General features: G+C 42.9%; 2 protein-coding genes across 5 annotated transcripts; one reads left to right on the top strand and one right to left on the bottom strand.

The window, feature by feature from the left end:
• Window positions 1–1,174: 1,174 nt before the first annotated feature.
• Window positions 1,175–4,681, top strand: SYP71 (syntaxin of plants 71). 2 transcript variants are annotated; one of them, XM_048692612.2, is made up of 9 exons: window positions 1,176–1,497; window positions 1,596–1,724; window positions 2,749–2,920; window positions 3,482–3,567; window positions 3,667–3,735; window positions 3,806–3,850; window positions 3,938–4,000; window positions 4,096–4,172; window positions 4,392–4,681. In XM_048692612.2, exons 1-9 carry the CDS (start codon window positions 1,342–1,344, stop codon window positions 4,405–4,407), a joined length of 813 nt encoding a protein of 270 aa, XP_048548569.1. In that variant the 5' UTR covers window positions 1,176–1,341; the 3' UTR covers window positions 4,408–4,681. The 2 variants fall into 2 exon arrangements, with proteins under 2 accessions (XP_087386735.1, XP_048548569.1); XM_087530609.1 differs by lacking the exon at window positions 4,392–4,681 and having other exon boundaries at window positions 1,175–1,497; window positions 4,096–4,176.
• Window positions 4,682–6,098: 1,417 nt separating this feature from the next.
• Window positions 6,099–10,427, bottom strand: LOC125528109 (uncharacterized). Of its 3 annotated transcripts, XM_048692623.2 has the most exons (9): window positions 10,334–10,427; window positions 10,027–10,095; window positions 9,744–9,855; window positions 9,486–9,638; window positions 8,515–8,634; window positions 8,331–8,409; window positions 7,512–7,598; window positions 6,615–6,677; window positions 6,099–6,462 (listed from the first exon to the last, which is right to left on the bottom strand). In XM_048692623.2, exons 4-9 carry the CDS (start codon window positions 9,539–9,541, stop codon window positions 6,385–6,387), a joined length of 483 nt encoding a protein of 160 aa, XP_048548580.1. In that variant the 5' UTR covers window positions 9,542–9,638; window positions 9,744–9,855; window positions 10,027–10,095; window positions 10,334–10,427; the 3' UTR covers window positions 6,099–6,384. The 3 variants fall into 3 exon arrangements, with proteins under 3 accessions (XP_048548580.1, XP_048548586.1, XP_087386742.1); XM_048692629.2 differs by lacking the exon at window positions 9,744–9,855; XM_087530616.1 differs by having other exon boundaries at window positions 9,486–9,871.
• Window positions 10,428–13,683: the final 3,256 nt, after the last annotated feature.

A 13,683-nucleotide genomic window follows, 5' to 3' on the forward strand; every position in this document is an offset into this window, starting at 1 on the left:
TTCGCTGCGAGCACTGGCCTCACCCTAAAAATTGACAAATGTACATGTCGTGCTTTGTCGTCCAATACACGTTGACAAGTTGATAATCCTTCATGCTAACATTGCATAGTTCACCAAGTTAAAGGCCCTCCTAGGGTGTTTCGCTGCGAGCACTCACCTCACCTTAAAATTTGACAAGTGCACATGTCGTGCTTCGTCGTCCAATACACCGTTGACAAGTTGACAATCCTTCATGCTAATATTACCTGGTTCACCAAGTTAAAGGCCCTCCTAGAGTGTTTTCACTGCGAGCACTGGCCTCACCCTAAAAATTGACAAGTGCACATGTCGTGCTTCATTGTCCAATACACCGTTGACAAGTTGATAATCCTTCATGCTAATATTACCTGGTTCACCAAGTTAAAGGCCCTCCTAGAGTCTTTTGCTGGGAGCACTGGCCTCACCCTGAAATTTGACAGTTGTACATGTTGTGCTCCGTCCTTTGGTACACCGCCAACATGTTGATCATCCTGCATGCTAACATTGCCTAGATCGCCAAGTTAAAGGCCCGCCTAGACTCTTTTGCCGCGAACACCAGCCCCGCCCTAAATTTTGACAACTACACATTCATCTCCATCAACACCGATGATGACAAAGCCCCGTTGTTAGCAGCTGAATTCAGCGGCCATATCACAACACGGTCTTTGTTTTCCTGTTACGTGAGTGAGTGGGCACCCCTTCATGCCTGCTCGCTCACTCCCTCCCATGATCAACAATCAAAACACGCAACTCAAAACATGCTCCTTACTCTCTGGAGATGAAACGTGAAATGGAATATGGTTTCCTTGGTAGGTAGTAGGTGACATGACATTAAATTTGCCTTAAGTAAAAAACAGAAGTCCCAGTTCTTATATAGAGAGAACACTCTGGCTTTCTTTTGATAGTGAGAACACTCTGACTTAGAAGGACACGAAGTAAACAATAAAAGAATTTAAATCGGGGAAAGACATGAAGTCAAGCCATGGCGGCTAACCCGTTCGTCACCGACTCACCGTGACAAACACAAAACTCGAAAGCAAAAAAAAAAAAAAAAAGCCCGACACATGCTACCCACTCGGCCCAAACGGGCCGAGCCCAACCCAGACCGAGCCAGCCTAGCCTCCTAGGCCCGGCCGGCCACGGCCAGGCTGTGCGACCCACCCAGTCTCTGACCGACCACGGAAGGCTCCGTCTCCTCCCTTTCCCCGTCCAGTTCCGTCTTCCTCCCCAGCGGCCGGCAGCTAGGCGGTTGCTCTCCCCTCTCCCTTCCTCCGCAATCCTCCCCTCGATCTCGTCGGAGCGGGCGGAGATCGGGCCGCGGCGATGACGGTGATCGACATCCTCACGCGGGTGGACGCCATCTGCCAGAAGTACGACAAGTACGACGCCGAGAAGCTCAACGGCGCCAACGTCGCCGGCGAGGACCCCTTCGCCCGCCTCTACGGCTCCGTCGACGCCGAGATCTCCCAGTGCGTGGAGGTACCCCGCGCCTACTCTCGCTCCCCCCGCTCGTGCTCCACCGGGCGCGCGTTGCCCCGCGCGGCGATCTGAATCTGATAGGGTTGTTGCTGTTGCAGAAAGCGGAGGCGGCGAGGCAGGAGAAGAACCGGGCCACGGTCGTCGCGCTCAACGCCGAGATCCGCCGCGCCAAGGCCAAGCTCCTCGAGGAGGACCTGCCCAAGCTGCAGCGCCTCGCGCTCAAGAAGGTTCGTCCGATCATCTCTGCGCTGACCCGCTAGATCTGCTTCTTCTGTGGCCGCTAGGACTCGCTATCCATGTTGTTTACTGGCAGCAAAAGAGGCCAGCTTACCTTGAAGGAGACTGCCTAAATTTAGGGTGCGCGGTTGTTGAATGTCAACGGAAAAAATGAAGCAATTTCTGTGTCAGCGAGGTGATTTGCTGGATCACCTGGTGCAGTTTAGAATCGATGGGACTGGTATTTTTTGCAGAATTTGTGGGAAAGTATGTTTATGATTTTATAGGATTGGTAGGGTGTTGTTTATATGCTGATTATATAGATGGAATTCTAAGCATATGTTGGAGAAATTGAAGGTCTTGTATGTTGCAATGTACTTCCATTTAGTTGTTAGTATAGATGATGCCTAGACTTATTTACATCAATGCCCAGTTCTTTTGCATATGACCAGTATAAACAATATGGAGTCTCAACATTATCTTCTGCTGCTTGCCTTTTCTTTCAAATGCATAGCTATTTATTTGAACTAGACAAGCGTGCTATTGTTGATATCAAACAATTCTATCTATTGCTGCTGTTGTCTTGGGAGCTTAAGTACGCCTTACCTTGTCCCATCCTTTTTTTGTTCAACTTAGCATTTAAGTAACATTGAGTATTGACTTGATATGCATATTAGCTGCATATATTGAGTTTGGTAACATGCTTTCCTTGGTCATGCATATCTCTGCGCTAGTATATGAGAGGATATGCATGAGCAGTTGAGCACTGAGCAAACTATTTGGTCGTGGTTTTACTTTTACACTTGTTTTTTCTACTTTCAATTTCTTCTAGCACCTGCCTCCATATTATTCAATGTTTTGTTCTGCATAGTTTGGATAGCATGTACTTTGCCCATTTGATTTAATTAGTTTTTGATAAACAATCCATTTAGAATTTGGCAATATTAGTTCCGATGTTGTTCTGCATTGAGACGCAAAATTTTTGTGTTTTCCTTAGAGAAAAAATCTGACTATTTTCTGCATTTGTTGTAACAGGTCAAAGGGCTCACAAAGGAGGAACTTGCTACCCGTAGTGATCTGGTTGCCGCCTTGCCTGATAGAATTCAATCAATACCGGATGGTAGTTCTAGTGCGACAAAGAAAAATGGAGGTTGGGGAGCCTCAGGATCCCGTCCTGGTGGAGGCGTCAAGTTCGACTCTACTTCTGGTTAGTGATAATTATTTATGGTATCACCTAAGTCATCGTTATGCATTGGCTTTGGAATGATCTGGCCAAGTTCCCTTTTCCCCTTGTGCATTGCATGTTCAGATCTACACTAAGCAGCTTCATTTTGCGTGCATTAGCTTAATTCATGATTTATCATGCTGCTGTAAAAAATAGTTCTCCTTTCTGAGGGATTCTAAAATTAAGCTTGTTGTTTTATATAAATGTTCATCTAGTTGCTGTGAGTGTATCCTCATCTTAAGGTTAACATTGTTCTGTGCCAAATTAGGCCAATTTCAATTTCCATGTGCACATGTTCCTTCATTGTTTTAGCACACAACTCTGCTTTCTATATTAGCATTAGATGGACAAAATATGTTGGCATTATAAATTTGAACTGAACATGCATTCCACCATGCATAAAGTTGGTTGAGCGATGTACATTGTGCCTGTTTCCTCATCATCTCTGGCATGGCCTGTTAGATGCCCTTCTTAAATTTACTCTTATCCTCCTGAGGGTCACGAGCTGAACCTTTTAGTTTTCTCTTGCCACGGCACACACAGATGGAAACTTTGATGATGAGTACTTTAAGGGGACTGAAGAATCAAATAAATTTCGTCAGGAATATGAGATGCGTAGAATGAAGCAGGTAAGGTTTTGATTCACCAATCTAATGTTTTTCTTCTGTTCGTTTTGTGCTTCCACTGGATACTAACCAGACCTTGTTTTTTGCAATGATATTCTGCAGGATGAAGGTTTGGATGTTATTGGTGAAGGGCTGGCAACTCTGAAGAACATGGCATCGGATATGAATGAGGTTGCGTCCTGTGCTTCTTTTCGAGTTATACGCTGATTATGTGTAACATACTAATTGTTGTGATCATCAGGAATTGGATAGGCAAGTTCCCTTGATGGATGAAATGGATGACAAGGTCAGTTCTTTGGCCGCTGTCATTTTTGATATTTCTTCTGACAGGCGTCTCGGCAATGCTTAATGTCTGATAAAACGATAAATGCAGGTGGATAGAGCCAATGCAGATCTGAAGAATACCAACGTGAGGCTAAAGCAGACCATTCTTCAGGTAAAAGTTCACTCTTCTCTCTGTACTTTCCTTGGCTGATGCTTTGGTAGATTGGTGAGCTCATGCATGCATGTTTCTCTTTGGATTGTTGTCAGATGAGATCCAGTCGCAACTTCTGCGTCGACATTATCCTGCTCTGTATCATACTTGGTATCGCTGCCTACCTTTACAAGTAAGTAACTTCCTTTGCCAAGCAACCACTCCAGTGGACATTCTCCTTCACTTTTTAACTAGCCTGAATTTGGACCAGCCGATGAATGAAAGATATAGTATTACCTCATATTTCTTTACTCGCTTGCTTGATGGTTACCACATCCATCTTGTTTAAATCACACTGCCCTGTTTGACCTTTCTAATGGTTTTGCTCCATGCTGTTTTTATTGTGTCGCAGTGTGCTTAAGAAGTGAGTGAGGTGCAACGGTGTGCTCATGTCGCGGTCGGTAGTGGTCTTGCATTGGATTCTCTACTTGTCATGTCCTGCTGTGATGGGTTTCAAACGTGTGCCACGAGTAATTCGGTTCGTCTCATCTGTGTAATATCATGGTGTTGTTAGATTATTATTATGCTTGTTGATGAAGCAGTGATGATTATATGTGTGTTGACCTGATGGATGTCTGATTGTATGTATATTCGGGAGTAAATTGCTTAGTGAGAGTACAAACGCCATTCTTTTGTTCTAAATCTGTCCATGTATATCTGTATTTCCTCAGGCCTTTCTTTGAGTGGCATAAATAACTCACGGGTCACAGTTAGCCCCTGCATGTCGTGTTGGCTTGACCGGCATGGGTACAAATCCAAAGGCTAAACATGCATGCGTTTCTTCCAACATAAAAGTGTTACCTACATACGTGTGATTTTTGCATTATACTATGACAACAATGGCCTTGCGTTCTACGAGCAGAAGGCGAGGAATACAATGATCATGTTACACGAGTGCTGAAGTTCCTCTCTCTTTTTGTCGACCTTGTGATTCCCTAGCAGACTTAAGTTTTAATGATCAATTTTTTTTACGACCAATTCATCCAACACGGGCAGTTTTCCTTGAAAGTGGAGTTGTCAAAGATGATTTAAGCCTAAGATTAGAACTTAATTGCATTGGACAGAAAGGGTTTTAGGATTTTATGCTTAGTGGGAGCTGCCATTGCCAGAGTTGATGTGAGGTCTCACGCCTCCTTGATGTAGGCATGATGTAGCGTCAATGTAGATGCTCGGTGCGGGTAATACCCGCGTCCTTGAGAACACGGCCAATGTGGAAAATATTCTCCGACGTATGGTATATGATTTTAGGGTGAGTAACATATGGGACAGCTTCTTGTGCGACCCATATGTCACAAACCACAAATTCAGGTGATCAAGTCGAGGATCTCAACCTCACCAGCACTGCCCTGCCAAGTCACGGGCAACGAGACAGGAGATTATATTTCAATTCCCTATTTCTACAAGATTGAGCCAAATTTGTGTTAAGGCCTAAATATGTGAATTATTTTTTAAATAAAAGTGAATTATTTGGGGAGCAAAATTATTAATAAACCGTCCAGGATTAAGCAAAATTTCCTAAATGCACTTCCTCGTCTATCCATACCCATTCCGTATAGGAGGATTCACCACATCTTACACATCTCGCAGCTCAAACCGTTCACCCCTAATTACTCGCCGGTGTTCTCCGAGCTGCCCAAGATTACATGCAAGCGAAAAGAGTGACAAATAACCAATATAATATACCTATTTATTATAAAATTTGTTAAAGCTGGTGGATATTTCTAGGTCATTTAGAACAGAAATTGCTCTGCTCCTTGTTAATGGATATTATGCTAACATTGATCTGCTCGGATGGCACTTTTTTTTTGAGGAACTGTTTGCTGTTCGGCTTGGATACAGATTGGTACAGTTACACACTAAGAAAGTGCAGCCTAATTTTACCAGGTTTTCTGATTCAAAGTTCGTTCGTCGTTCTTAATGCACAGTTTGCAAACTCCTCAGCAATGCTAATTAAGAAGCACATAGTTTGCTACTCTTGATCTAGATACATCCGTTGTTTGAGTGTCAACTAAGTCCGTCCGCACGGAGGGAGTAAGGAGAATTTCTGCGCATGAGATAGTGAGCCGCAGAATATATTTTATTAATAGCGAGTCTGAAAATGCAGTTCAGAGATTTGACAAAGAACAACATGCAACATCCAGAAATTCTACTACAATCTTGAGCATACTGGAAACCTAGCTAACAGCTTGGCCATTTTTCCAACCATTTGCCAAGGCAGAGCCAGCCCAGTATGCAGGGGGTGCTGATTCTTAAGAATGCAGTATCACTGTTAGTACAGGCTGAAAGTAAATTCAAACCAGTTGGAGTTGGACTGGCTGACTCTGCAGGGCTTCACCATGACAAACCTAGTTTGCTTCGGAATACTTGAACCCATACTTCTTAAAATACTCTCGAAATCCATACACGCTCTGGTCATAGTTGAACTGCATGCACACAAGGAAATAGCATCACATCAGCTCAACCTGGAAACTATGAACCGAACCTCTATACAGCATTAGACTTGACAAGCAAGTGACTAATGAATGAATTGCTCATGCATGAATATTTTCAAAGGATGCTTCAGGGCATTGCTTACAGGTAGGACTTTTGCGGAGTATTTCGTGATGCTCGGATCCACGATCTTACCTGGGTTAGCAGCCTGAAAAAATGCAGAGCATGCTATTACCAGGATAAAATTGACAATAAAAGCACATTCATGTGTAGGTGCAGATAACACGATGAGCAAGTAAATAAGGAAGAAAGAAAGAAAGGAATTGAAACCAAATTCATTCTGGGGAAACGGTGCAGATGCCTAGCCATGAAATAATAATGGGAACACATTAACCACGGCTACGCAAGTAATAACTAGAAACGGTACTGACGCCATTCACGCTCAACAAAGAACAAACCGACCATACTTGAGCAAGTTAGCAGAGCAGATCCTTCTCCAGTACGGAAATGAGATGCAAATGAGAACACTAATCCCTGGTCTGACAAAGAACACGACAAATCTCTAGATTTGAGCCACATAATACACACATTTCCTGAAAACCTAGTCTACTCTCCCCCAAAAGAAGATAAGTGCTTCTCTGGTATACCAGGAATTAAATTGCGCAAATATTGGAGCAGTGTAGTGTTGTAATCGTGGATGCAAATCAGACCGCAATGCAATATGTGCTTCACTCTTCCACTCTTACGAGGACCATGAGGGCACATAATACAGAAACTGTTCTCGAAATTTCCCTCAAAGTAGGGCATATGACTTCCAATGCTAAAGGTAACATGCAGAAAGAAGTTGGACCCTTTAACGATTCTCCAGCCATTAGCACACCTAAGGATTAAGAAACTTATAATTCTTTAGCCACAAAGATTAAGAAAAGAAATATAAGATCAAGAATCAAGATTGTTGACAAAAATGTAAGTGGCACATAATTCAAAGTAAAGAAGTGGCAACATGTGTTAACCGATGTAAGGTAAAGTAAACAATCATAACCTGTTCTGGGTTGTAAAATACTTCAAGAAATGGATACTCAGTCTTTTGCCTCGTGAGGCAAAACCCAGGATACTTTGGGCATTCCACCTGACAACATAGAACAAAATAATAATTCCTATCAGTTCGAGACTAAAGGCAAACAGGATGGCAGCAGTCGCAATTTGTATAGATGGCAAGCAAGAAGCCACAAATTTGAAGCATAGTGTATCATGATATTACCCAAGTTAAAAGCATCCAAATGAGAAGGAAATCAAAAGTGACAAGTCTGATTTGACAGGCAGCCAAGTAAACTATCCTGTGACTAATTGATCGTATCTTTGTACATCATAATATCTACAATTGACAAAATAATAAAAGTACAACTATTTTTTAGAAAAGACAAGTGCAACTATTCACACATCTAATCTTCCCATAGAGCTGCTTCTCTTGCAGGTGAAAGAAAAGGATAGAAAAGATCATCAAAGATGCATTCGCAAAACAAAGAGCTTCCACACATGTGCCTGAAGCTCAACAGAAGACTGAAATTGGTGAACTTCATAATGCATGCTGAATTAGATTAATCTTGCGATCATCGCCAAAGGTAGTATTATGTTAGGTGTCTACAAATTAAATCAGATAGGACTAACTTCAAGGTTTTGAATTTTAACATGCAGTTAAGACAGCAAACCAACCTTTACAATGTTCCATAATAGCAAGCCATGATAATTTGAACAGAAAAAGCAGAGTGCATTGAAGTTTTCAAAATAACTCATCATCTTATAAGTGACCCGAAAATACTTATGAGATATTTTTTGAGGCGTAATAAGAGTAGTGGCTTACCCGAACAAACTTTATATGAGGATAAAATGTAGCAGCAGCTTCCTCCAGTACTTTGTCAAGATGCTGTGTATAAGTGCACCTACAAAAGCAATTTCATTACTGTTGTAAGCATGTGCAAAGCTATTGACATAGGACAACTTAACTATTCTTGTGTTTCTGAACAAAAAACATGAGACTAACATACTTAATGGTAAAGGCCACAACTACAGGCCGTCCTTCATGTAATAGCTGCACAAACTGACGCTCTGATGTGAACGGTATGATTCTTGATGGCCCTAGATCCTTAGGATATCCAGTGTAGTACCTTCAACAACAAGATGATTCAAACATAATAAAATAGTGATACAGCCAAAAAACGGGAAATGAGTTAAATTCTACTATTTGTAAAGCTGGGAGAGCGAACAATGCCTGCCAGACAGTGTGCAAACAATGACTTCCGGAGTTAGTGCAATCAACAAGCTACAGGTTTTATAACCGTCTTTAGAGCAATGATATTCATAAACAAAAACTGCTTGCACGCACTGGTGAATAAAGTCTCAAGGGAAGGTTTAGTTCGTTCATGCTGAAGACAAAAACAGAATTAGAGAGATATACAAAGGATGTAATGAGTTTGTTGCACACATCGCACTACATACCCTACATATCCGAAGATATTCTATCCACATATGTTACATCTTTTCTATATCTCAGTAACAGGATTAATCCAAAGCTGTCTTGTCAATAATAAATTAATTATACACTAAGAGAATGCCTACAAGTGACAATAGAATTCATCTTGCCTAATTGAAATAGTCACGAACCACCATCTAAGATTAAGATGACATGTTCAACTTCTTCAACAATCTAAATAGTGTAAATGCATGAGCACTAACATTTTACTATTAGTTTTGCACTCTTCAGCATACCATCTATCACCAGTTGTACTGGAATACTTGGCATGCTAAAGAGACCATGTATCACTTCCAAAATGGGATTAATGAGATGAATGACGCCACTTTCGCTGTACTCGGTCTATGCAAGCATGCTATTTTCCAAAATAAAAAGGGTCAAATCACCTGAAGTGGAATCTATATGTTCTGCTGAAAAACATACAGGCCAAGATGTATGGAAATAGAACTAAAAGGTAGGATTGAGGGATGTGGAGGTTTTCCTCACTTGGATGTCGACCGAAGCTGGGAAACCATCCGATCGAAAAATGACGCGCCGGCCATCTCCGAGGCACACACAGCGCGAGTGGGCGAGGCGTGGCTGGGAACGTAGGGGTCTCAGCAGTGGCGGAGCTACAAACAAATTGCTGGGCGGACCAAGCTAAAGAACAAAAAAAAAGATCAAATTTTGGATCATTGGCATTAATCAGTACACCCCGAAAAGAATTGTAAGTTTCTTAATCCTTATGTGTGACATATGTAATACATGGTCTTCTCTTCCTTATTATAGCTCGAACAATGACTGCAATTGCAGCAAGTGTGACAAAAACAGCAGCTCCCCTAACCATCCTTTTTCTTTTGTTCATCTTCTTGACCATCTACAATTGATGCATGCTATCAAAATTATTACACATCACCACATATTGCAAAGATGTACTGGACAAGAGCAATTTGAACAAAAAGATGTACTAGACAGCAGCAATATGAGCCAAAAAAAAAGAAGTACTGGACAGCAGCATATACAAGGGGAGAGGAAGAGGGATTTGTACCTTGAAGAGAGATGGGTGTGCCGCCGCGCCGGAGTAGCACCTAGACCCCTGCCTTCTTCCCCTTGTATCCTGTAGATCGAGAGAGGATGAGATGAATAAGCCGTCCACGCAGATCCATGGAAGAGAGGGCTGGTGGCGCAGGAGAGGCAGCAAGAAAGGGAGGGAGGAAGAGGGCCGATGTGGAGCGAGGGAGAGGGTCGGCTGTGCAGCAGATGGAGCAAGGGAGGGGCCCGCGGCGCGCACGAGCTGAAGCTAGGGAGAGGGCCGGCGGCGCAGCAGAGAGGGAGGAAGAGGGCCGGCGGCGCACCTAAGTGGGAGGAAGGAGAAGATCCAGCGGCGCAGGAGAGGAGCAGCGATACGGGCGTGGGACCCGAAATAGGAGTATTCGTTTCAAAAATCACTCCCACCTTTATAGATGAGTAGTGCTACGCGAACGACGAAACAATTATTGACTTTTCTTGCGAGTGAATATAGTTATTGATTAGTACAAACATCATTACTATACAAAAATAATTAGTACAAACATCATTCTTTTGTTCTATATCTCACATGTATATGAGTATTTAACAAAAAATTACCACAATTCGTGAAATTGTGTCTATAAACTACCACTTTACAAATTTGTACCGAAAACTATCATTTTCTCACTAATTCTTGACTAAAAACTACCAGGTCTGAAAAGAGCCAATTCGACTCGTTTAAACTTGATTATGACAGAGTTGGCCCACACGTCAGTGTCTATCTTCTTGGTCCTCCTATATCTCCCTAAAAAGGCAATCTAGTCCCTTTAAATTTCGTAAAAAAAGCAATCGGATCCTTGTTAATTTCAAAAAAAAAAGCAATCGAGTCCCTTTACGTCGGTCATGTTTGGAAGCGGCCATAGCACGCATCCGAGCTCATTCATGGCGCTCTCCGTGGTGGACATGGCCACCATCGTCGAGCAGCGCCTCGAGGCCCGTGCTCTAGCGCCGGCCGCGGCCAGCCACTGCTGATGTCCGCTCTTTCACTGGCTGCGCTTTGCTCCTTGCTGCTGGTGCTCTCAGGCGGGCGACGACTGTTGCCTCCACTGTTGCGATAAATGACGTTGTCAGAGGTAGAATACAGCTATTGACTTTTCTTGCGAGTGAATATAGCTATTGACTAGTACAAACATCATTACCATGCAAAAACAATTAGTACAAACATCATTCTTTTGTTCTATACCTCACATGTATATGAGTATTTAACAAAAAATTACCAGAATTCGTGAAATTGTGTCTATAAACTACCACTTTACAAATTTGTACCGAAAACTATCATTTTCTCAATAATCCTTGACTAAAAACTACCAAGTCTGAAAAGAGCCAATTCGACTCGTTTAAACATGATTATGACAGAGTTGGCCCACACGTCAGTGTCTATCTTCTTGGTCCTCCTATATCTCCCTAAAAAGGCAATCTAGTCCCTTTAAATTTCGTAAAAAAAGCAATCGGATCCTTGTTAATTTCAAAAAAAAGCAATCGAGTCCCTTTACATCGGTCGTGTTTGGAAGCGGCCATAGCACGCATCCGAGCTCATTCATGGCGCTCTCCGTGGTGGACATGGCCATCATCATCGAGCAGCGCCTCGAGGCCCGTGCTCTAGCGCCAGCCGCGGCCAGCCACTGCTGATGTCCGCTCTTTCGCTGGCTGCGCTTTGCTCCTTGCTGCTGGTGCTCTCAGGCTGGCGATGACTGTTGCCTCCACTGTTGCGATAAATGACGTTGTCAGAGGTAGAATACAGCTATTGACTTTTCTTGCGAGTGAATATAGCTATTGACTAGTACAAACATCATTACCATGCAAAAACAATTAGTAGAAACATCATTCTTTTGTTCTATACCTCACATGTATATGAGTATTTAACAAAAAATTACCACAATTCGTGAAATTGTGTCTATAAACTACCACTTTACAAATTTGTACCGAAAACTATCATTTTCTCACTAATTCTTGACTAAAAACTACCAGGTCTGAAAAGAGCCAATTCGACTCGTTTAAACTTGATTATGACAGAGTTGGCCCACACGTCAGTGTCTATCTTCTTGGTCCTCCTATATCTCCCTAAAAAGGCAATCTAGTCCCTTTAAATTTCGTAAAAAAAGCAATCGGATCCTTGTTAATTTCAAAAAAAAAAGCAATCGAGTCCCTTTACGTCGGTCATGTTTGGAAGCGGCCATAGCACGCATCCGAGCTCATTCATGGCGCTCTCCGTGGTGGACATGGCCACCATCGTCGAGCAGCGCCTCGAGGCCCGTGCTCTAGCGCCGGCCGCGGCCAGCCACTGCTGATGTCCGCTCTTTCACTGGCTGCGCTTTGCTCCTTGCTGCTGGTGCTCTCAGGCGGGCGACGACTGTTGCCTCCACTGTTGCGATAAATGACGTTGTCAGAGGTAGAATACAGCTATTGACTTTTCTTGCGAGTGAATATAGCTATTGACTAGTACAAACATCATTACCATGCAAAAACAATTAGTACAAACATCATTCTTTTGTTCTATACCTCACATGTATATGAGTATTTAACAAAAAATTACCAGAATTCGTGAAATTGTGTCTATAAACTACCACTTTACAAATTTGTACCGAAAACTATCATTTTCTCAATAATCCTTGACTAAAAACTACCAAGTCTGAAAAGAGCCAATTCGACTCGTTTAAACATGATTATGACAGAGTTGGCCCACACGTCAGTGTCTATCTTCTTGGTCCTCCTATATCTCCCTAAAAAGGCAATCTAGTCCCTTTAAATTTCGTAAAAAAAGCAATCGGATCCTTGTTAATTTCAAAAAAAAGCAATCGAGTCCCTTTACATCGGTCGTGTTTGGAAGCGGCCATAGCACGCATCCGAGCTCATTCATGGCGCTCTCCGTGGTGGACATGGCCATCATCATCGAGCAGCGCCTCGAGGCCCGTGCTCTAGCGCCAGCCGCGGCCAGCCACTGCTGATGTCCGCTCTTTCGCTGGCTGCGCTTTGCTCCTTGCTGCTGGTGCTCTCAGGCTGGCGATGACTGTTGCCTCCACTGTTGCGATAAATGACGTTGTCAGAGGTAGAATACAGCTATTGACTTTTCTTGCGAGTGAATATAGCTATTGACTAGTACAAACATCATTACCATGCAAAAACAATTAGTACAAACATCATTCTTTTGTTCTATACCTCACATGTATATGAGTATTTAACAAAAAATTACCACAATTCGTGAAATTGTGTCTATAAACTACCACTTTACAAATTTGTACCGAAAACTATCATTTTCTCACTAATTCTTGACTAAAAACTACCAGGTCTGAAAAGAGCCAATTCGACTCGTTTAAACTTGATTATGACAGAGTTGGCCCACACGTCAGTGTCTATCTTCTTGGTCCTCCTATATCTCCCTAAAAAGGCAATCTAGTCCCTTTAAATTTCGTAAAAAAAGCAATCGGATCCTTGTTAATTTCAAAAAAAAAAGCAATCGAGTCCCTTTACGTCGGTCGTGTTTGGAAGCGGCCATAGCACGCATCCGAGCTCATTCATGGCGCTCTCCGTGGTGGACATGGCCACCATCGTCGAGCAGCGCCTCGAGGCCCGTGCTCTAGCGCCGGCCGCGGCCAGCCACTGCTGATGTCCGCTCTTTCACTGGCTACGCTTTGCTCCT

Source organism: Triticum urartu, chromosome 1A, assembly GCF_056163025.1.
Source record: "Triticum urartu cultivar PI428250 chromosome 1A, HENAU_Tu73, whole genome shotgun sequence".
NCBI classification, from domain to species: Eukaryota; Viridiplantae; Streptophyta; class Magnoliopsida; order Poales; family Poaceae; genus Triticum; species Triticum urartu.

Excerpts from the sequence above, each read along its gene's own strand:
- LOC125528109 (XM_048692629.2), bottom strand. The coding sequence starts at position 9,541 with ATGGCCGGCGCGTCATTTTTCGATCGGATGGTTTCCCAGCTTCGGTCG. Across the intron at positions 8,635-9,485 it reads CAGCTTCGGTCGACATCCAA|GTACTACACTGGATATCCTA; the intron begins GTGAGGAAAACC and ends TTGTTGTTGAAG. Across the intron at positions 8,410-8,514 it reads GTTGTGGCCTTTACCATTAA|GTGCACTTATACACAGCATC; the intron begins GTATGTTAGTCT and ends TTGCTTTTGTAG.
- SYP71 (XM_048692612.2), top strand. The coding sequence starts at position 1,342 with ATGACGGTGATCGACATCCTCACGCGGGTGGACGCCATCTGCCAGAAG. Across the intron at positions 3,851-3,937 it reads TGGATGAAATGGATGACAAG|GTGGATAGAGCCAATGCAGA; the intron begins GTCAGTTCTTTG and ends CGATAAATGCAG. Across the intron at positions 4,001-4,095 it reads TAAAGCAGACCATTCTTCAG|ATGAGATCCAGTCGCAACTT; the intron begins GTAAAAGTTCAC and ends GATTGTTGTCAG.